Source organism: Rhea pennata, chromosome 2 (assembly GCF_028389875.1).
Source record: "Rhea pennata isolate bPtePen1 chromosome 2, bPtePen1.pri, whole genome shotgun sequence".
NCBI lineage: Eukaryota > Metazoa > Chordata > Aves > Rheiformes > Rheidae > Rhea > Rhea pennata.
The window spans coordinates 48,083,470-48,104,984 of record NC_084664.1 but is presented as its reverse complement, the minus strand read 5'-3'; the positions used below and the strand labels follow the sequence as shown (position 1 = coordinate 48,104,984).

General features: G+C 37.9%; 1 protein-coding gene across 4 annotated transcripts in view; it reads right to left on the bottom strand.

Moving 5' to 3' along the window:
* DNAJC13 (DnaJ heat shock protein family (Hsp40) member C13) overlaps positions 1-21,515 on the bottom strand; it is a 55,692-nt gene that overhangs the window by 13,036 nt on the left and 21,141 nt on the right. For all 4 annotated transcript variants that reach the window (XR_009957605.1, XM_062569417.1, XM_062569420.1 and 1 more), the window contains 24 exons: positions 21,145-21,266; positions 19,899-19,974; positions 18,829-18,924; positions 18,527-18,670; positions 16,767-16,849; positions 15,519-15,672; positions 13,155-13,258; positions 12,921-13,080; positions 11,780-11,842; positions 11,314-11,415; positions 11,069-11,173; positions 10,007-10,209; positions 9,036-9,120; positions 8,564-8,718; positions 7,642-7,687; positions 7,270-7,424; positions 6,505-6,706; positions 5,666-5,781; positions 4,705-4,783; positions 3,974-4,109; positions 2,684-2,868; positions 2,074-2,148; positions 1,835-1,954; positions 781-960 (listed from right to left, as the gene is read on the bottom strand). Coding sequence is in view for 3 of the 4 variants with exons in the window: in XM_062569417.1 (XP_062425401.1) it covers positions 781-960; positions 1,835-1,954; positions 2,074-2,148; positions 2,684-2,868; positions 3,974-4,109; positions 4,705-4,783; positions 5,666-5,781; positions 6,505-6,706; positions 7,270-7,424; positions 7,642-7,687; positions 8,564-8,718; positions 9,036-9,120; positions 10,007-10,209; positions 11,069-11,173; positions 11,314-11,415; positions 11,780-11,842; positions 12,921-13,080; positions 13,155-13,258; positions 15,519-15,672; positions 16,767-16,849; positions 18,527-18,670; positions 18,829-18,924; positions 19,899-19,974; positions 21,145-21,266 (2,946 nt within the window). In the remaining variant the exon portion in view is untranslated. The remainder of the gene's footprint in view (positions 1-780; positions 961-1,834; positions 1,955-2,073; positions 2,149-2,683; positions 2,869-3,973; positions 4,110-4,704; positions 4,784-5,665; positions 5,782-6,504; positions 6,707-7,269; positions 7,425-7,641; positions 7,688-8,563; positions 8,719-9,035; positions 9,121-10,006; positions 10,210-11,068; positions 11,174-11,313; positions 11,416-11,779; positions 11,843-12,920; positions 13,081-13,154; positions 13,259-15,518; positions 15,673-16,766; positions 16,850-18,526; positions 18,671-18,828; positions 18,925-19,898; positions 19,975-21,144; positions 21,267-21,515) is intronic.

The window sequence follows — 21,515 nt, the reverse complement described above, 5'->3', positions numbered from 1 at the left end:
ATCATCAGTTTACCTGCATCACCAATAATAGAGAAACCTCTCATAAGGCATTAGGTGATATAGAACAGCAAAGGGTGATCACTGTTTTGTGGGCCTAATAAGTTTAGTTAGATATGATCATTCATAAGTAGAAAACTGAGTCACTAAGATTAGCTGAAAGCTACCAAGCAGTGTAGCATAGTAGTTTCTGACCAGGTAATGGTTCTTGCAATCACAGTAGTCAAGCATCAGTACCAGCCTCTAGCAGCGGTACAACAACTGAGCTGTAAGCCATCTGTCGTAATCATCAACTCATTCAATAGTTGAGAAAAGCACCCTACTTAGAATGCTACCATTTAAGGGCAATGAACATGAGGACACTTGCAGAGTTAAAGCAAGGATATAATATAGTCCTACAACGGACATTTCAAATAAGTTCATGACATTATTTCTAGACCACCTCTTCAGCTGAGCTTCAAGAGAAATCACGGTTTTTCTTCCCATGGAAGAAATTTAGTCTTTGAATTTATTGTTCAGATAGAACCTGAATAACAGATTAACACAGAAGATATATTTAAGTATTTATAGCCATTCTTTTGCAGCCGTAACATTTGAACTCAAGACATATAGAATTTAGTTTTCTTTAGTTAGAAAAGCTTACACAAAACACCACTTCAAAAATAGTTCAGTGTACACAAACAATAGTGTTATCTCTAACAAATATTATAACATACTTTTGTTAATATGAGATGAAAAGCAACATCTGTTGGTGTCTGAAAGCATGTACATTGTTAACATTACCTGATGATTAGAATCTTCACTTTTCTGAATGCCACTCTCTTCCAGTGTATAGTCATAGTTGAAGAGATACCCTAGTAAGTACCAGAGAACTCCAGCTTGGAACAAGTGCGTCTGTAGCCAATAGTCTAAGGCAAAGGAGCTAACGCATTCTACTCCCAAAGCAGCTACTCGTGGTATGTTCTGGGATGGAGATGGGGGAGAAAAAGAAGAGGTGCACTTGTGACCAAAGAAAGCCAACTGACTGCTTTACTAAACAAAGATAAAGTCAAAATTTGTCACCAATTTTAGAAAACTATTTAAGCTATAGGGAGACTGAAGTTGAAATAGACAAAGCGTTTCCAGCGCCTGGTAAACAAAAAACATGGCTATCTGGTTGGCATCATTCTGTGGAAGAATCCTTTAGCAATCATTTCAGCAGATTAGAAAAGTGTCAAACCAGTACAGAGACTTCAAACATGTGGCAGATTCCCAAGTAAGCTTTTTAAGCATGATACATATGTTCTGCAGGGACTAAGAAACAGAGAAGCATCTATAGTCAGTTACCACAGTCAGGTAGATGTTTTCTGTTTTCACATTTCCACGGGAAATGGTCCAAGATGAGATTTTCATTCTTAATTTAGACAGAAAATTCAGTATTTACATAACATAAGGTAAGTTCTCAAGAGCTAATGGCAACAAAAATTCTTGAAGGCTGTTCCCAGAGATTATGTTGATTTAGTAGTTTATCTGCTTGCACAAGATCTAGCTCTGGAACTTACATCTGCTGATTCAGTGCATTCAGCCAATCAGCTAGACATAATTCAGTTAAAAGACAAGTAGGTGAATCTTCATAGTGACTGAATTTTAAGTCCACTAAATGGATTCAAATATAAGTGTTAAATAAAAAGGCATTAGAGTGCTGTATGCCATGAAGGCCAACTAGGACCTTAGAGGTATTTGATCAGTTTCCTGCAGCTGCCCAGTTTCCACTGAGGGGGGAAAAACAAAACAAAGAACCACACTCACATTCCCCTAGACATTTAACAGGTAATACTTAAGCAAAGAAAGCTCTTACCTTGCCATAATAGAGTAATCTACAGAGGTCCTTAATGATGTTGGGCATTTCTGTAATCTTCTCCCTGCACTCCTCAAACTGAGCTGCCACACTGTAACACTTGCTAACATATCCGCATACCTATAAAAACAATACTTCATAGGTTCCAAATGAAGGGAAAATATGTTTACAAGCCTATTATATATACACATAGATTCTCAAAAGACTAACAAACATCATTTAAAGTTGCTGCAACTTACCTGTACAGACATATCATCTGGTTTACTAGACTGAGTCAAGACTGCTACACAACGATTAAATGCTTCTTGCAATACCTGTAAGGATTGGTTGATGCATAAGTTCAGTTAGAACAAGAATTGATGAAGACAAAAGATTAGTTTGTCAACCTCTCATGATTGACTGAAGGGAAACATTTGATTTGACAAAACAATCTACTGCTGGCACGAGTGCTCTTTATAGGGCAAACACTCCTTGAAAGTGCCAATACTAACATTTCATGCTTCCTGAGAGTTGGTAGCATTCTCACACGTGAGCGCGTATGTGCAATGAAAGCCTGTCTGCAGAGTGACTTGTTTGCATTTCTCTAGTCTTTCACAAAAAGTAGAATACAGAAGCCCTCAGAGTTTTGTAAAATACAGAAACATGTAGTTTGCTTATCTAGTTCAACTGACAAGCTTAGGCCCAGAAAGCAGCATGCTCTGCAAGAAGCTTCTCTTCTGGATGCAGTAAAAATGGACAAGTGTCCTGACAAGATCAAAAGTGATTCACAAATACATCTGATATGCATTTGAGGGAATCTAGGATTTGTAGCTTTGATAGACTAAAAATACGCTTTCAGCTTCAGTCTACCTCAATCCCATTTTCTCTTCTCAGTTCTTCTGCATTTAATGCTGAACAATTGACAGTATGGAAAGCAAGTTCTGTAGCAGCAGGCAGCAGAGGAGATTCTTTAGAAAACAGAAGATCATCTGATGTTTCAATGGTAATAGTCTTTATCAGCATAGGATAGCCTGCATACTTGTATGGTTTCAACTCTGAAAGAAAAAAGCCTCAATGTTCACATACACATGGAGTCTAAGCCATTTTAAGCCAGAATATAATTAGCAGTAGAACATATAGCAGCATATAAGAACTAAGGATCAAAAGAAAGCAACTGCTGAAAAGATTGGAGCAACATGAAGCAGTCTACACAGTGACTCCTTAACTTCTAGTATGAACAGTCTTCTGATAACAGGTCATGGAGAAAGATTCACAGAAGAACTCATTTAAGATTAACAAAGACGTATCTCAGGAAACTTAAGCTAAGTGCCTTCCAATTGTCATCTGTCTCTAGAGACACCTCAGTGTAGCCTTGCTTTTACTGTTTTAGGTTCATCATTAGATACTTAAAAAAAACCAAACAAACAAACAAAAAAAAAACCACACCCACACTCAGGCCTATCTGGACCTTTTGGTCCAACACAGCAATTGCGTTTGTTTCATGTTTTTTTTATGCCTTTGGAGTTCAGCAGTGATAAGGAACAGAAATATCTTGCAGCTAAGGAGCTAAAAGCAATCTGACTTACGTAAGTCTACACTAACAATGTCACTGCCTCTACACATGACTAAGAGCTAGGATTGCCTATGAGGTTCTTATTTTAACATTACGTTAACACCTTTAAAGTAACAGACCACTTCTGATTCTGCAAGATTTGGACATACCAGCAACTGTCACTCAAGGATCTGTGTACTCTAGCCATCCCTCTCAGTTGGGCCATGCAAAAGGTAGTGTTATAGCACACCCACCTGCGGACTCTTAACACCAGTCAGAATTTCTGCAAGATTACACTAACATGGCTATCACAAATAGAACCTCCAATAAAGTAAGAATCAGTCATCTGGGTGACTGGGCTCTAGGGAAGATTTTCTACACAGGAAAAGTTACATATGCAGAAAGAGTCGAACTGATTTATAACAACTTCAGAAAGCTATTGACACCTCCCTGCCCCCAGAAGTGTTTTATAGCAGATACTTATTTCAAGAAAAAACAAACTAATTTTGAAGCCTTCTACTCTAACTTCATAATACTATGGCAAACTGGAAGCCAGATCTACAGGACACAGGAAATGACCATAAAACAACTCAAGATAGTATGCCAACCTTCCTTATGCCTGTTGAAGAGGATACTTTGAGTTTTCAAGATCAAGATGATGTTTTCTGGATCCGGACCATCTACTACTTTGGCAGACTTTGTGCATAGAAACTCATATGCTTTATTCACTTTTTCAAACATATCCTGCAGAAAAAGAGGAACAGCCTTAAGCATTGCTAGCAGCCCCTTGAATTGCTACAACTCTGCAGCATCAATTTAGCTGCAAGTAGAATTAAAGCATTGAAAATTACTAAAATTACTAACCACAGTAAAAGTTTTGTTGCTTTATTATACTTCACAAAGTATTCCAAATAGCCTTTAAAAACCCAGCTTCAAAGATAAGTATTGTTTCCCACACTCTGCCATAGGAGAAAGACTAAAACTGTAAATTGACTCCTCTATGACAAGAGAGTAAGTAAAGCTTCAACCATAAGAACGTGTAGGGGATGCTGTCTGTCTTTGACCTACACAGTTACCCTTACCCAGTACCTAAATAAAATACTCCCTCTCACTCTCTGATGTAATTAGATCTCACCACATTTCAGAGTTTACTATAAAAATGCTCAAAATCCTTGAGTGACAAGCTTATCTGTAGCATTACTCCATATTCCAAGATTCATCTCATCTATCACTTTTGTAAGAGAAAAAAAAATCAAAAACTTTCAAAGCAGGATCTCAATTCTTCGTGCCAACAACTATTTCCACCTTCATCCCAACATCACAAGTGTGTCATACATACTCTGCCTTCTGGATTCTTATCTGGGTGATACTTTTGTGCCAGTCGGAAATAAGCCTTCCTGATCTTGCTTTCCTCATGCCTGCAAAAAGACAAGTCCTGTTACACTGAGTAACATCAAAAAAAACAAGCCTGGATTTTGACAGTACCATTAACAGTACTAAATGCAATTAAACGAAGACAACAAATTTCTTACTTGATCAATTTTATATTTCTGCCCCATTCAGTGTCACTTGATGGAACAATCACGAGGCCCAAGAATAAAAAGATGAATTTGTTTATCTCTTGCTCAGAGACTCAACAATTACAAGGAGCTCAAAGTCAGAGTTCACTTACTCTTAGAAGGTCTAGTAAGTGGTGAAAATTACTAGTCCAGACATTTGAGTTTGTGATTTGTAATAAATGCAACTTATTACTGTATTTACTGTAAGTAAACTGTTTTGGAAATACTAAGTGTTGTTGGTTCACTTCTAGAGGCCTGAAGACAGAAGCCAGAGGCAAGACAGGAGGGAAAAACAAGTTCTTTAGGATGTTGCTACCAAGAAAAGACAACAGTTTGACAGGGGGGAGAGAGGAAGGAGAGTAGAGTTCTGCTTTGAATACATTTCAGTTTTGCTTCCTTCTCTGCTCTTCAGGGTTTTGTCTAATGTCTGTGTTCAGTAGAGCAGCCTACCTGAAAGCTTTGAGGGAGAGCTCAGTTTTTCCTAGTTTTAAAAATCTGGATGCAGTTGCTCTCTCTCTCTCTCTCTCAAAAAAAAAAAAAAAAAAAAGTGGAGAGATTTTCAGGCTTCATTTCTTAATTAAATAAAGCAGTTCTCCACTGTGAGAGAAGCAGGTGCTAGACATAACTGAACTGGTACCAAAAATGGGTTGCAAGTACTGAGATAAGCTGAATTTTGCCTGGTCTACCAGATTATATAAACATAACAGTCATACACTGTTTTAATTACTGAAAACAACTTACTGTCCTTGTCCTTTGGGAAGGTTAAGAACTTCATAAGCATCATCTATTGACATGGTAGGTGGCTTCTTTTCTACCTCCTTCTTCCAAGCCTCTAGTGTATCTTTCAACAGTTTAACCTAAATAATTAAAATTTAGTGTTTCTTTTATGCAGTGTGAAGTGTACAGTGCTGCAACAGAAAAGTGTGGCTTTAAGGAAGTCTTATCACCCATCACACTGAGCTCAGATATTTCATTTAATCCTTTTACCTTCAGTAATTATGGCTCCCCCTCCAGTCAATTAGGGATTAAGACTCTGCTTCACTGCAGTGCTAAGTATCTTACTCATTAAGAGCACTTTAAGATGAAAATATCTATTTAAGAGTTGTGTTAGAAGAGGGAGGACCACTTTAGTGAACTGACTCACATCTCCGTACAATAAGAACTGCAAGGAGACTACATGAATACGTGAAGCTGACTAGACAGATCTAGACCACAGAACTGCACCACAAGAGATCATCAGTTCAGCTGGATTGATGTTAGCTCAGTTTCATGACCAGCATGGACAAGTAAGAATCCAAAAAGACCACTACCCAGAGATTGTTAGACACTTCACCTTGCTCACTTAATATTCACTAAAAGAAACATATACTTAACATATCTGGCTGTTATATGGCAGGAAGAATATCCTGCTTAAACAACATTTGATATCTTTGACTTATCAGACCTGACTTCCAGTTCATAAGCAAGGAATCAGGTATTTGCAGCAAACCTAGCATTTGATATCCTTGGTATTTGCTACAAATGACACTTAAGGAGTCTGAAAGAACAAGAACTCGATTAATCCTAAAATTCTTTCTTACTGGATCTTTAATTGGCCACTCTGGAAATCGGAGTGTGTCACAAAGATGCTTGAGGTAATAAATATTACAGAATAGTTCATTTTCCAGTTGAGGATAGTTGATAACTGGAATAGGACAGTATTGGTAGAGTGCTCTTGTATTGCTTTGAAGACGAGGAGTGAAGTCAGCAAGATGAGCAGCAATCTTCTCTATCATAAGACGCCTGAAAGTTAGAAAGTTTGGTGTGACACTTGCTAAGCACAGTCCTCAAAATACATGGTAACAAAGTTTAACGGTTTCCCTCAAAAGAAGTTTCACTGAGTAGTCTCCCAAGTTTCAAGGATTACTGTCTTATTCCATCATGAAGTTATTCAATAAAATATAATAAAAATAATGTTTATATTCAATAAAGTTTATTTTTAAAAAGTTTAAATGACATCTCTCCCCTTCCCCCCCCAACCCCCCCCCACTGCATTGCTGTTTGAGAAATCCTGAAAACATACTGTTGTATTAGAAGCATGTGTACTACTAGATTTTAGTAGTAAATGAGTATACTAAGTACACAGCTAAGTACTTTCCATTCCTGAAGGAACAATCAAGTATGACATGGGCAGACAAAGCATGCTGTCAGGTGTGCACGGGAATAGTCCTCTTCCTTCTGCTAATTTCACACCAGTTGTTTTTTTGGTAGGGGTAGAGGGCTGGACATCAATGGAGACACAGAACTCATTTATTTTAGACATTCCATAGAAGTGCCAAAGATTTTAGTTCCTCACAGACAGTTACCTCATTTCATTGCTCCAAATTGCTTCTGGAGTGTCAAATTCTCCAAGAAATATCTCAGAAAATTTTTCTGGCTCATAGTTTTCTAAATAACACACCATTGCTTCAGGAAGAATATGTCCAAGTATACTTCTTTGAACTATATCTTGACCTTTTGTCTAAGGAAAGGATCACATCGTCATCTCAAAAGGTTAGCCTGAATTCAGTCTTCCTAAACAACTTAAGATCTAAAAGCACCTCCTCCTTCCCCTTACAGCTTTTAAACTAGTTCTTGAGAACTTAGAAAAGGAACAAACATGAAACGCTGTTAAAGCGGCTACACATGGTTTGCCAGGTTATTTGGAAACAAAGGTAGTTACTTTGTAGTCTGCTTACCTCTTCAGACTTGAAAGCCTGTTTTGTATGTGTATATTTCAGAAACCTAGAAGAGAAACAGCATTGAATTCAGAATTGGTATCTGAGCTACATTTGCAAGATAAGCGCACTCTAGTTCAAGAGTCATACATTTTCTTAGAGACAGAAGAACAACCACCATTGAATGCATCTCTGAACACTGTCTGTCAAATTCTTGAGAACCCCACGAAGCCAAGGTAGTATTTATGATGTGGAAATGCTTGTATTTATCACCTTGGCTTGAAAGTTCTGTTCTTGAAAGCTTGTTTTCCCCACACTGAAAAATGAAGATAGTAAGGAGGTAGACCCTTCCCTACATCCTCAGATCATCCTTACAAAAAAAGGAAACAAGGTTAGCTTAGATTTGACTTGAGGACTCCTGCTACACCGGAGTCATCATTAACATGCAGTCATTTCCCATTTCATTTGGATGTTGAAGCAGTAGTCTGGATTGTATAATGGCTTTTTTATGAGCTATTGAATTTAGGGAAAGAGTATTGGAACAACCTACAACAGCTGTTTGCATGCAAGGTACACCTTGCATCTGGTAAGATAAGTCAATTTAACTGCTGAAGGTTTCAATTCTGAAATGGAATACAGGATTTTCCAATCTTGAGAGCTAGTTATTATCAAAAGCTGTATTAGCTGATCAGTGGTCTGCATCACTACTTAATTGCAAGACCAAACTGCACTAGAGGCGCTAAGGAGTACAACTAGGCACGGCTTATTATATATGAACTAATATGCTCCCTTTCTCTCCCAAGCAAAGGGCTTAGAAGAATCACATCCACACACAGCCAAGTTAACTACTCACATTCACTTGCTAGTCCTAGAGAACCACATTTAGAGGAATGGTCCTTTTAGCACAAACAGTTAAAAGGCATTTAAGTATTCTCATTCTCACCTTGCAATAGGAAGCACGTTGGAACCCGTATACATCATGATGAAGAAGAATACTCCACTCAGATAGAAACGAGGTAACTGGGGATTATCTTGCATGACATGAAACAGCAATATAGCAACCTTCTCCACAAGGATAGGATCAAAAGTCAGCAGCAGCTGAAGTCAAAGAAAACGAGCATTTGTATTAGCTGTTTGAGTGGTGCAAGTTACCTAGTCAAAGCTTCAAGCTTCCATTAACTCAGTATTGGGACAAATTGTCAATTTGTAAGAATACTTCATTTAAAGAATTTCAGGCTGAAAAATAACCAGCTCCAAGTCTGCCTCATGCCAGAGAAAGTTAGCTACTTGCACTAAAATTAGTGTCTACCTGCTGGGAAAGTATCCACATGTTCTTATTGGCATGTTGAGTGTAAGTGTGGCAGGGTCCGTCTTATTTATACTGCTTTTAACGCATCTTTGGAAGAAACACTTACTTGAATGATATGAGGAAGACAAGTACTATCCGAGAGCAGCCTTTTCACTCTAGGCAGAGGTCTTATAATAGCATTGTCTTGATCCCTTAAAAAAACAAAAACAAAAAAACAAACAAAAACAAACAAACAAAAAACACACACACACACACACACACACACATCAGTAAGCTGCAAGAGCTGGGCCTCTTCAGCCTGGGGAAGAGAAGACTGAAGGGGGGTCTCATCGATGTGTACAAGTACCTGAAGGGAGGGTGTCAAGGGGACGGGGACAAACTCTTTTCAGTTGTCCCGTGTGTAAGGACAAGAGGCAATGGGCAGAAACTGAAGCACAGGAAGTTCCGCCTGAACGTGAGGGGGAATTTCTTCCCTGTGAGGGTGACAGAGCACTGGCACAGGTTGCCCCGAGAGGCTGTGGAGTCTCCTTCTCTGGAGATCTTCAAGGCCTGCCTGGATGCAACCCTGTCTAACATGCTCTAGGTGACCCTGCTGAGCGGGGAGGTTGGACTAGATGATCTCCAGAGGTCTCTTCCAACCTTACTGATTCTGTAATTCTAAACAGACACATGCCCTTTCTTTTAAGGAAGAGTAGTTTTAAGCTAAGTATCAGGCCCTCATCATTTTCAGTTCCACTATTCACTTCATTACTTTTAACTATATAGATTTGCTATACATGGTTTAATATCACATTAAGCAGTTTTATTTCCATTTAAAACAAGTGACTGCCTTGTGCATTATGAGTATCACTTGTACATTTTTGAAATTACTATCACAACAACATAAATACTTTGTCTCATTTAGAAACTCTGCATTTGCTCACAGGATTTAAAATTTAGTACTACTATAGAAGAGGTCCTTGAAATACAGAATACTTACATATTACTTGATTCTAAGAAAAGCTTTAAGATAGAAGTTACAAATGTATATATATGCCAGAGAAAGTTAACCACTTTTACTGAAAAGATAGTGTTTACCTGCTAGGAAAGTATCCACACATAGTTATTAGCATGTTGAGTATAAGCGTCGCAAGGTCCGTCTCATTCAGCACAGCTTGCCCACTGGCTAGCAAGCACCACTTCAGCTGAGGGATGACCTGCAGTGGTCGCCAGCCATCCATACCCTGAGCCCAGCAACGTGTTTTTGAAGTCAGCTTTCCACTGTCCCATAGTTCCTGCATCTATTGCAAGGTTAGAGATGTGTAAGTGATTCAGGCATTCAACTATTTTTGCTCCTAAACACTCAGTATCATAAGCTTCTTACAACTGTAAGATAGATTTTGTAGTAGTTGCATGAAATCACATTTGTAATAAGCAGTCAATAAACATCAAGTGAGCCTATTTCTAATCATCACTTTCAACTGCTTTCCTCATGGAAAGAGGGCGTGGAAGGGCAGGCAGCCTTACCAGAGAAAGGTAAGATAGTATTCATTGCATTTAACCTTTCAATTGCTTGTAGGAAGAGCTGCTGCTATGTTAATGTGCTTATTATTTTACCAGTAATAATAAAAGCTTTTCCTGCCTCTTCAGACTCTCTAGAAAAGGTTTGTATGATTTTTTTTCCCCCCAGACTCCATCTCTGTCCCTTTTTATACATTCCCTCCCTCAAAACACCTGCATATAGCAGCAGAATGACCTATAACTTTCTATCTATTTGTTTTCTTGAATTTAAAAAGGCATACTGCAACTGAGGTATCATGAGGAAAGTTTAGGCTATGGAAAACTCAGACAAGTTAAAAATCTATATATCAGAAACCACACTAACAGATATTGCGTAATACTTGTTATAACAATTATTATAAGCATTTGTTTCAAAATTAGGTCTTTGGTCCTGCCCTCTGCGCCTTAGAGAACTTATTTTTGGCACAACAAAAATCAAATCTTCATCTACATAAGATTAGAAGAACTGATCTCCAGCTTTAATCCGTTACTCTGGGAGCATTGTTTTATATTTAGTTTTCTATCACTTACAACTTTAAAATACACTGTCAAAATGGAAATGTTTTCTATGAAGCTTGAGAGTAGGAAGCAGAGAGGTACCTCTTGAAAGCTGTAAGGACCACTCCTTTCTTTGTCAGCATTGCCGAAGTACCATTCTTTCTCACTCTCTCTCTTCATATCAGGTGCTGCCTCAATCACATTGCTCTAGAAGTTGATGTTTATGTTATTAGTTTCATTGCAACTATTACATTGCTACAGGACAACACAAAAAACAAAGAAAACATCTATGCCCTTTAAGTTTCCTCTAGAGGAAAAAGCATGGAGTAGTAAAAGAGACCACATACTTGCAGTGGGACTGTAGCCCTGCTCGTGTGAAGATGTGCCAGAGTGAGCAGATCCACAAGGATTCTAATGCCATTTGAATCCATGAGGTCTTTCACATTTCTCTGTGAATGAATGCACTGGAGTTGGTAAGTATTTTCCAAATAAGAATTTAAGAGTACAGTTTTGAACAGGTCACTGAACAGTTTCATCCAGGTCAAAAGTGACCATGAGAAAAGTCAAAGTGTTCTCAGAGGCTCCTAATATGGCACAGCTATCAAATTTTTCACACTTCCTTCAGCTTACTCATCAGTAGATAAAAACTACCATATCCCAGAGCACTGCAGGAAACATTTACATTTTAAATACCTGCCCCCACTGGGCAAAAAGACTTAAATTTTTGCTGAAGTTAACCCTGAAAGACCAGTTCAGTAAGAAAGAATTTTATACAGTCAAAAGATCCACAAACTAAGTGGGTATGCCTCTTACCTTATTAAGAATCAGTTTGTTGAGAAACAGGATGAGTCTGTCCCGCTCAAGCCTATCAGTGCACTGTTGCAACAGAAGAAAACAACATTTGATAGCATGTATTACCAGAAGTTACCTTCAACAGTCAATACAGTCGCACCTGCAAAGATCCGTTTACTTTATTTTTATGCCTGGAATAAACTGTCAACAGCACAGTTCCATGCACAGCTAATAAACTTAACAGCTTGCTGCCACTGAAGTGGAAAAGTCTTATTGCTGTCCACCATTCCGTTTGCTCATCTGGATCTGAAACTTAGGCTCACTTTTCTGCTAAGTAATCTTCCAGTTAGAGGGAGAGTGCTTGAATTCCCCAGTGAGCCAGTTAACACAAACAAGAGAAGAGAAACTGCTTTCAGCCAGCAGACAGAATAGGTCTTTGATGTTACTAGTGAGATTATCCCAAGACTCATGGTAGAAAAACTGCATTGGTTCAGTTTAAATTACAATGAACAAAACTAAAACATCATGCCAGTGTTAGAGAACTCTGTCTTCAGACTACATGGAAATGCATTTTTACAAGTTGTATCAGTTGTCAGGCTACCACTAAAATCTATTCCATTATGTGCATGTTCACCTAATGCTACCACTTCATTAGCCTGGCATTGTGGCCACTGCTCTTAAGTCAGTATCTCCAAATAAGACGACCTGGAACAAGGATCTTCTAAGAGTTTCATTCCTCTGCAGTCTTCAAAAGTAGAAGACAAGTATCTCACCAAGTTCCTTTACACTCCACTTATATACAGGCTGTAAAAGTCAAGTAAGGTCAAAAAGCTACGTATGGAGACTGATTTGGAATATTTTTATGATTAGCAGTTTGTTGATGAAACAAATTGAGCCACAGGGAAATATTAGGAACACTTAGTGATATCATGAAAAAGTATTCAGCCTCACATTCTTACATATTTATCCATACCCTCACCAAGATTAATAAGCTCCTCTTACAATAACAGTAAGATTGAAATCCTTTGTAAATTTGCTGTTGAAGTATACAATTCAAAGGCATTTTGCTGCAAAATCAAAATTCAGGTTTCAGAGCAACTTGAAGGACCTGAACATAGTCCAGATTAACCATGTACCACTACATCAAGTCACTACTTCTTACCCTTTCTAACATCCCAACAATGTACTTGATATCCGAAAATGGGCCTATTTCTTCATGACATCTTCCATAAACAATGGCCAGTGCTTGCAGACATAAGCACTTCATATTCACTTTTGGAGTGAGCAAGAAGCGATGGTAGAGTTCATTGAAGAATTCATACCTAAGAAAGAGGTAAGATTTCAGCAAAGGAAACAAAGAGCTTTAGAATAAGAGGAGACTTTAATAATGGCTCACGATTTCTTGATTGCTCCACTCTCTTCAGTTTCATCTTCTTCAAGTAGCAATCTTAAATAATAATCCCCTATTTTTATTTCTTCAGAAAGGCACTCATATTTTACCTATAACATGAAAATAAGTTAAAGATAAGCATTGTTTTCCTTCACTTATTTGCTTGCATATTACTGTATTTACTTGTATCCATACCCTCACCAAGATTAATGAGCTCCCCCTATAATAAGAGAAAGATTGAAATCCTTTGTAAATTTGCTACTGAAGTACACAAATCTAAGGCATTACGCTGTAAGCTTTTACTGCTCCCCATACAAAACAAAGAAGTTTCCAGTCTTAGCAAAATCCTAGCTTCTAACCTCTAACGTAAGTTTTCTCATCTCAGGGGTTTTTAAGTAACTAAATTTGGACAAAACATGATATATTCAGTGACTCAGCTTTAATAAGCAGTTTTCTCATTGCGAAATATTGTAACATTATACAGGTACAAAACAAACATCATATAATTACTGGTAGTACTAGCTAGCATGCTAGGTAATTAAAGCCTAGAGGCATCAGTATGTACAGTAAGAACCTAAATGGAAATTGCACAATGAGAATCATTAAATTCACAGCAACTACATTAAACATTTAAAGTCATATGGTTATGCCAAATGCTTAAAATCATTAAACCTAGCACTTCAAGAGGTGCCTCTAACATACCACAAAAACCACTTTCTACAGTAACTATTCCTATCTGTGGTCTGCAAACCACTGGTTATCATGAGGTCATATCAAGCAACTTGCAGATTAACCACAGAACACAATAAAGAGAGCTCAAGCTGGTACCCTTCTAGAGCTCTCCTCAGCAAGCATTCACCTTAGCAAGTGTCCAGTTCCACAGTTAGCAGAGAAGCCTTCAGTCTCTGCTATGTAGTTAGTTCAAACACTTAAGACATAACCTGACAAAAGTCTTCTTTCTAACAAAGCAAGCCTCCAAGACAGCAGTTGTTCAAACCCCATGTTACAGAAGCCCCCTCAAGCCAGTCCCAAAGCCTTCTGAATTGTAACTGCAGGAACTCTAATGGTGTCACAGCAGCACCAGCCATGTAAGAGCACAAAGTGCAGATGAGATGCCTGCATCAGAAGTTTCAGGTCTGTGCTTTTGATATTGCTCCAATCAGCACTTGTAAAGCACAGATCATGTGTTTTATAAACTAACACCCACAGAAGCATTGGAAAAAGCATGATTTTTAAAAGACACAGGCAATTAAGCCCAGGATAAGAGAGTACTTCTTTCAGCTACCTAGTACAGTTGGGGAAAACCATTAGGCTAGGGCACCTAGAAGTCTTGTCTCCAATCAATACCTGAAAAAAGCTTGAAGAACTAAATGTCAGTGCAGAAGTACTGATTTATATTTATCCAGGTATTGTATGATGGTAAGCAGTCTGTAGCTGTGTGACAGCAGGTAGAGGGAGGACGTACAATGGTTCTTCCTCTTAGAAGCTTTACACTGACAATCATTCTGGCAAATCTGAGAGAATGTGACATTTGCAAGTTTCAAGAGTAGCAGGTTCTTCTGCTCAGATTTTTAACTAGAAAGCTGTACTGTGACAAGGATGGCACCGAGAGCACCCAAGCATATTTCACCATTGAAATCTTGTTCTGCTTTAACATCGCAGGTTAAATAGCTATGTGAAAAAATTAAAACAGCAGTAGAGACCAGAGCAAGTGACAGGAAGTGTTTATTAGCATTTTCTTGGGCAAAATCTTGCAAGATGTTTCCAAAAAAACCTCCCATCAACTAGAATGATACCAATTGCTTTGCAGAAGCCTGTAATATCGTTTTGACTTTAGCATTACTGTTACTAGAATTAAAACAGTATCTTCAGTGCTACAGAGGAGCATGTCTTTATTTTAGTTCCATAACTTATTCACAACTTGGCAGCCCAGTATTTAATGGACCCAGAATAATTGAGGCATAGAAGTAAAGGCCAGGGAGCTTGCTATCAGAAAGAAGTGACTCATGAAGCAATCTAAAAACAAGTTCTTTAACATACTCCATCAAGCAAGTATGGCTTGTCTAGTTCAGTGTAACTCATGAGAGGGAAAGAGCTAATTTGTAAGTGTTAAAGCATTAACTGGAACTCTTGATTTGTCTCTACAAGGTTGTCAGGCTGAAGAGGTTTCAGCCTTATGAAGTGACACTCATCTGCAATGTCTGTCCATAGCCTAAAAGTCAACGTATTACCTCTTTCCTGCAAAACCCCCCAAAAGAGTTCCAGCTTGCACTCAGACTGTCAACACAAGACTCAGGTAGTAAAAAAGATTTAAAGACATGTAAAGTAGCTGCATTTTACATATGCAGGCTCTCCTACATAGTCATTTACCTCAAACTCCTGATGGTTCCATGAGATGACACTAGCACTACCAAGTTCTCTGTCAATATTAAATGCTCTCATCTCAGACTCAAGAGTATCTCTCAGTTCTTCCCGTGTTTTGAAGTTCCAAATCAAGTTTGATCGAGCATGATCTTGAAGAAATCTAGGAAAGAAGTTATAGTTTAAGCCCTTCAAACATTATCTGAAAGACCACAAGCAATGCTCAGCAGGCAAACTAGAGAGGATGAGCACTAGCAGATCTTATGTAGAAGGTATAAGTAGTTGCCTCTAGTATAATAAATGTCTGTTCACTGTATAGAGTGATAGACAGATCAGTACAAAAACACCTCTTTTGGCTAAATTAGCTGCAGATAGTTCATGCACTGGAAAAGTCTTGCTAGTTATGCACCATATCTGCCAGTAAAAGCTACAAATGAACAGTACCCCAAGAGAGCAGATAGCTCACGTAGGAAAATAGAAGTTGATGTCTCTCAAGCATCACAAGAGAGTTGACATTTTAGTAGCAACTACAAAACAGCATTTGTGTCCAGAAACAGTACAGTACTGAGTATTTCAGGTTTAAGAGAACATGCAAATCTTCTCATGAAGTACTTAGACAGGACTATACTATCTGTCCTTTAGAAATATTAACCACTGAATCAAACTAAGTTTATTGAATTTCTCCAATCTTGCTTTCATAAGTTTGATGAATGGTCTAGCTTTACTCATCCACTTAGCATAATGTTCCAGCTAGACTTGAGGTGATGCTACCCCTTTCAAAAGGGGGCCCCCTCCCCTGTAAATTTTCAGGTTTGTAAAACCACAGGTAAACAAATCACACTTATGACACTACTTGAAACCTAATATCCACGTGTTTTCTGTTGGTCTGCCTTACACATTCTTATTCCAATTCCAAAACTGAGAAGGTACCAAGTAGTTTACAAGACAATGCACCAACCCAGTACAACAACTTTCAGGGATGCTTTGCTTAGCCTTCAACATCATGCTGAAGCTGCATGTGCAGCTTGCGTGATCACAGTTGATAAGCTTTCCAAGTCTTCCCCTTTCCTAAAGGGGAGCTAAATCCCTAAATACGTTTGCATTTCATTTTCTAGAGGTTCCTGTTAAACTACTTACACTGTTTTAAGGCAGACATTAACTGCAAACAACTCACAGCAACCCAGGGGATATTAACCAAAATATCCAGCCAAATAACTACCTGTATTAGAGCACACTGTATTTATTTTAAGGTTTTACCTGTAATAGAAGAGATCCCAGTTTGCTTCTATTTTTATTCTTTGCCTTCGTTTCCTTAGTATTACTGGCTTTTGAATGATGTTCTACAAAAGAGCCAAGTTTAAGAGAGTGAGAGCAACAGATACTGATTTTTATTTTAAAAAGAAAGTATTCCCTCAGAAAAGCCACATCTTAACCTAGACCTTGTTAAGAAGTTCTCCTTTTCCAGTAAGTAGCAGACTTTGACAGGAATTATTTACACCAAAATTAGTAAATTTATGCCAGAGAAACTTTCAGCTGTTTAACAACTTATTTGTTTGAAAGGGAGTTATCCCTCATCGATAAAAGCTTAATTCCCATCACTGTTAATACTCTCAAGAGTGCTAACAAGACTGACCGTTTAAGCCAGTGTTTCAATATTCTGTATTTCATGCATACACCAACTATGCAACAAGACAGTACTTTTAGCACCAAGCTAAAATCACAAGCAAAGCTAGGTCTGTCAAGACAATGAGACTGGCAGCTCTGAAACTGATGGAGCTGAAAACCCGCACCAGGACTGCTCTGCACTCTTGAAAGGAAACTAGAGCAAATCACAAAATCAAGTCAAACTTCACCCAGCCACTGAAAGTTTCCCTAGTTTGACCAAGCACGAAGTCAACATAATACTCTAGATGAGTTATCACATGCAGGCAGAAGTCAGAGCAACATTATCCGCACAAGTAGCAGAGAGATACAGACTCACCATATTGTTTCTGTCCTGATTGTGATTAGGAAGTTGGAAGAAAAAGAAAAGGAATATTTAACAAGCCACAGCCATTGATATTACCACTCTGAAGTACTTCAAATTTGCTATAACCCTTTCCAAACTACAATGCCATGAATTCTTGAAGTCAAATTCAACAGCTCAGAACTCCAGAGAGAATAAGCAATTGTTTAAACTCAGCATCTATACAGGCTGTTAGAAGACACTACAGCCACCTATTACAAAGCATCCTGCAGCGTAATGCAGGAATCTGGTTACCTAGGACTATTCACCCCGCCACCACAATTTGTTTGTTAGTACTTTGTTTTGAACCACAATTCCAGAAAAGGTGCCTGTCAAATCTCTATTCCAGTCTACCGGAAACAAACTACATTTTGCCAAGTTAAAGTTTTCCTAAATTCAAGTGTGTAGCTACATCAGAGAAAGTGTAAAGACAGGCATGTTCAATACAATGCAATCTACTGCCCTTTTCATCCTTCTTTATGTATAGAGATTTTTTAATTTCTAAAATGCATAAAAACTAAACTTAGTCAGCAGACTACAAAAAGTATGGAAAGCCCATGGTTCAGAATGTCATTTTTGTTGTTACATTATATATGAAAGGACACCAGTAAGAATTCAAGTGATCCTTGAGATATCCTAGTTGCATCAGATCAAGACAAACAGGCAGCACTGAGTTTCTTCAAATAGGTTCCATAATTAAAATACCATTAGCATACAAAGTGAACATTTCAGATACAAAGAATATACAGTTTCTCCTAAACATTTTTTTGTCAAGTTTCAAGGAATTTTGCTGTGTTGTGATCTTCAAAAAAATGCACATATAGGAAAAAGTTCAACTGTGAGACCACAGTTCTGCCTACAAATCCACCCCTCCCCCCACCCCCCCTTTTTTTTTTTTTTTTAAAAAACACAACTACAGTAAGTCAGAAGCAAGTTTGACAGTAACTAACAAGTCTGCTTCTCTGCATTTAGAGTTAAATTGCTGTAAGCAAAGAGCTTCAAGTACTTTTACCTCTTTTTGAGCTATGCCCATTCTATCCCTCCAGTGCATCAAGACAAGATCCACCTTCTCTTTGGCAAATTTTTCAACTTCTTTTGCAGCTTTTCCAGCTATTCTCTGCCATTCTGGCACTTTATTAAACTTGCCATACTGATCCTGCAGGAAAAAAAAAAAAAAAAACAGTAGTAATTTATAGTTGCATTTCTATCAGAATGTTTGAGGCAGACCAATGCAATTTCAAAGTAGCAGTATTAGAAAAGTTTAAGACCGTACATCTAGCAAACAGAGGAGGTAAGACAACGACATTTACTTACAGTTGCAATTTTTAAGTTATCTCTGACATGCATTCTATCTGGATCTTTTTCAGGAACAGAATCAGTGCTATCAAGGTACGCCAGCAAACCTGGTGGCTTAAAAATTTAAGACTAATGTAAACACAGTTTATGGAACAGAAATCATCACATCAGGCAACATTAGCTAAACGACTCTGTTTTGAAATTAGTGAGTTTGAAAAAAGTATGCAGAAATACAGCAGCTTTACTTTTATTAATGAAGTGCCACCACCCCCAAAAGAACCATCTCAGTAAGTGCACAGAACTAGCTTTAGTGCACTGGAACTCTTGCTTGTATTTCATTTTTTTTAAGAGGATCACATAACGAAGCCAAAGACTGCAGGAACAGAAGAGCTGATTCTACAGCAATATGGAGGAAGATGGACACCAAACTAGCCCATCCATATCTTCTCAGACAGAAGTGCTGCATGTAACATAATATATAAGATGGTGACCAGCATCAGAACAGGCTGTACTGCCACATGCGCAAGAACTGCAATTCTAAATCTAAAAACTAGATTCCTCCCCACACAGAATTTACATATTCCTTGATTTACTGGAACAATTTAAGCCAAAACTTCTCCGAAAGCTATAAAGGTGAAAAGTTAGACATACCAGCTAGTATATAAATCTAGTAGTGTTATAAGTAACTGAAGTTGAATAGGCATGAAAAGATAAACAGAATTGCTGCCTTAACTTCTTATTGGTGCTAAGCATTAGAAGTGTTCTTTACCATATCTTCTGCACTTCTGTTTTCAATAGAGAAAGAAAAAATACCAGACATTAGATTTTGATTGTGTCAGGCAGCATTTTAAGGTGGTGTGAGAGAGAGGGAGTGATAAAATACCATTTCTCAGAAGTCATTGAGAAGTTTCATACTAGCCATCAATATCCTTCAAACAGCAAGTGCCAGACTGCTGAGCTCCCATGTCAAACTTCTTCCTCAAATGAAAGAAGGGATGTTCCTACCACATAGCCTATTCCAAGTCCTGTAATATTATAAGGCTGTCAGATTTTATTCTTTCCCCACTCTACATCCCATTTTTACTCACCAAAATACGTTTCAACAAGTTCATAGCAGTTTTGTTCTCAGCTGTCCAGAGGCCAACCAAATGTCTACTTAACTGCCTGAAAAAGCCATTAAAATGAACAAGTCAGTATTTTTAGCAGTATTTTACTCACTAAATTTCTACCCTTACCATGCTGACAAAATGAAGATGGCTATTTCAAGTGAGCAAGGCTAAAAAGCATTAGATGGTTCCAGTTCAAGTATATGCTTGCATGCTTTGAAGTGTTGTCTTTAAAAAGTTGTAGTGAAGTTAATGCAACATTAGCAGCACATGCTTTTTTGATCTAGACCTCATAAGAACACTTGAGCAATAGAGTAGAAACTAAACATCTAATGACCAAGTGTAATTTCATCCAGTCAATCTTGAACTACAGTTAAAGTTAGGAGTCTAAAAGCTATTAAGAAATTACTCTATTTGGAGATAAGTTATTGGCTAGGAAAACCTTCTATGTCAACTAACATTTTCTGTGAACAGTCAGTAGAGTTTTAATACTACGAATCAGAAGAACCACTTACAAACCAGTCATAAGTAGGTCCAAACCAAACTAGTATGAAATATGCAGTCATGCTAACTCTGCTCAGAATGACATATGGTAGCAACAAGTTTCATATGTCATTACATTTCTCAATAGCTCTGTTTTTAGTACTTTATAGAAGCTATAGCTGCACATTCCTAATCTTGCATTTTGGAGAAATAATTGAATAATCACTCCCATATCCTCTTCAGCATGGCCACAGGCCTACTCTCATAGCTCAAAAACTCTGCTCATTGAATTTCATGAAGTGACTTCTTTATAAAGAGACTATTCACTCAGAAGACATGGATGACCCTAACTGCATACAAGATGATTGAGGTGTGTACATCAGGATTTATACAATGGTATAAATGAAGCAAAAGCTTTTGAAAGTTTGACATTCAACTTGCCTTCTGACAAATTTGACATTCAACTTGCTCTTCTGAACATCTTCAGAAAACCCCCCCAAGAACCTTTAATGCATAACTAATCAAAGTCCCACTTTTTTGCCAAGAAAAAAAAAAGAAAAAAAAAAAAGAAAGAAAAGGAGTTTAAGTGGCTGCACTCTCAAGTGGAGCTTGCTCAGTTTAAGTACACCAACTCCTGAAGAGAATCTTACCCTGAAGAACTGCAAGTTCTTCCTGAACTCCAAGTTTCTGATCTTAGCAGCATCACTTAAGACTAAGTAAAATATATCAAGTGAGACTGACATACCTATTTGTAAGCATCCTCTGATCTGTGCTTATTGTAAACATAGCAGTGTGCAAATGACGAGGTAAGGCACCTTCACTGAGGGCAAGATCTTGCATTTTGGTAGCAATCTCTTTGTCTCCTTCCTTTGGAAACAGGGCAAGATGATTACTAGAGAAAGAATCTTAGTCAGGCTGCTTTTATCTTAATCTACAATTCTAAAACCTTCTTGACCATCAACTACATCTACTAATAGCCAGAAGCTACAATGTAAGGGGCTTTATTTAGCAAGTTCTCAGTTGCAACTGATTAAAGTTGCAGTAAAGCCATGGACCAGAACATTGGCAATTATGCCTGAGGATAACAACTGGGTAGGATAAGATGCACTAACTATC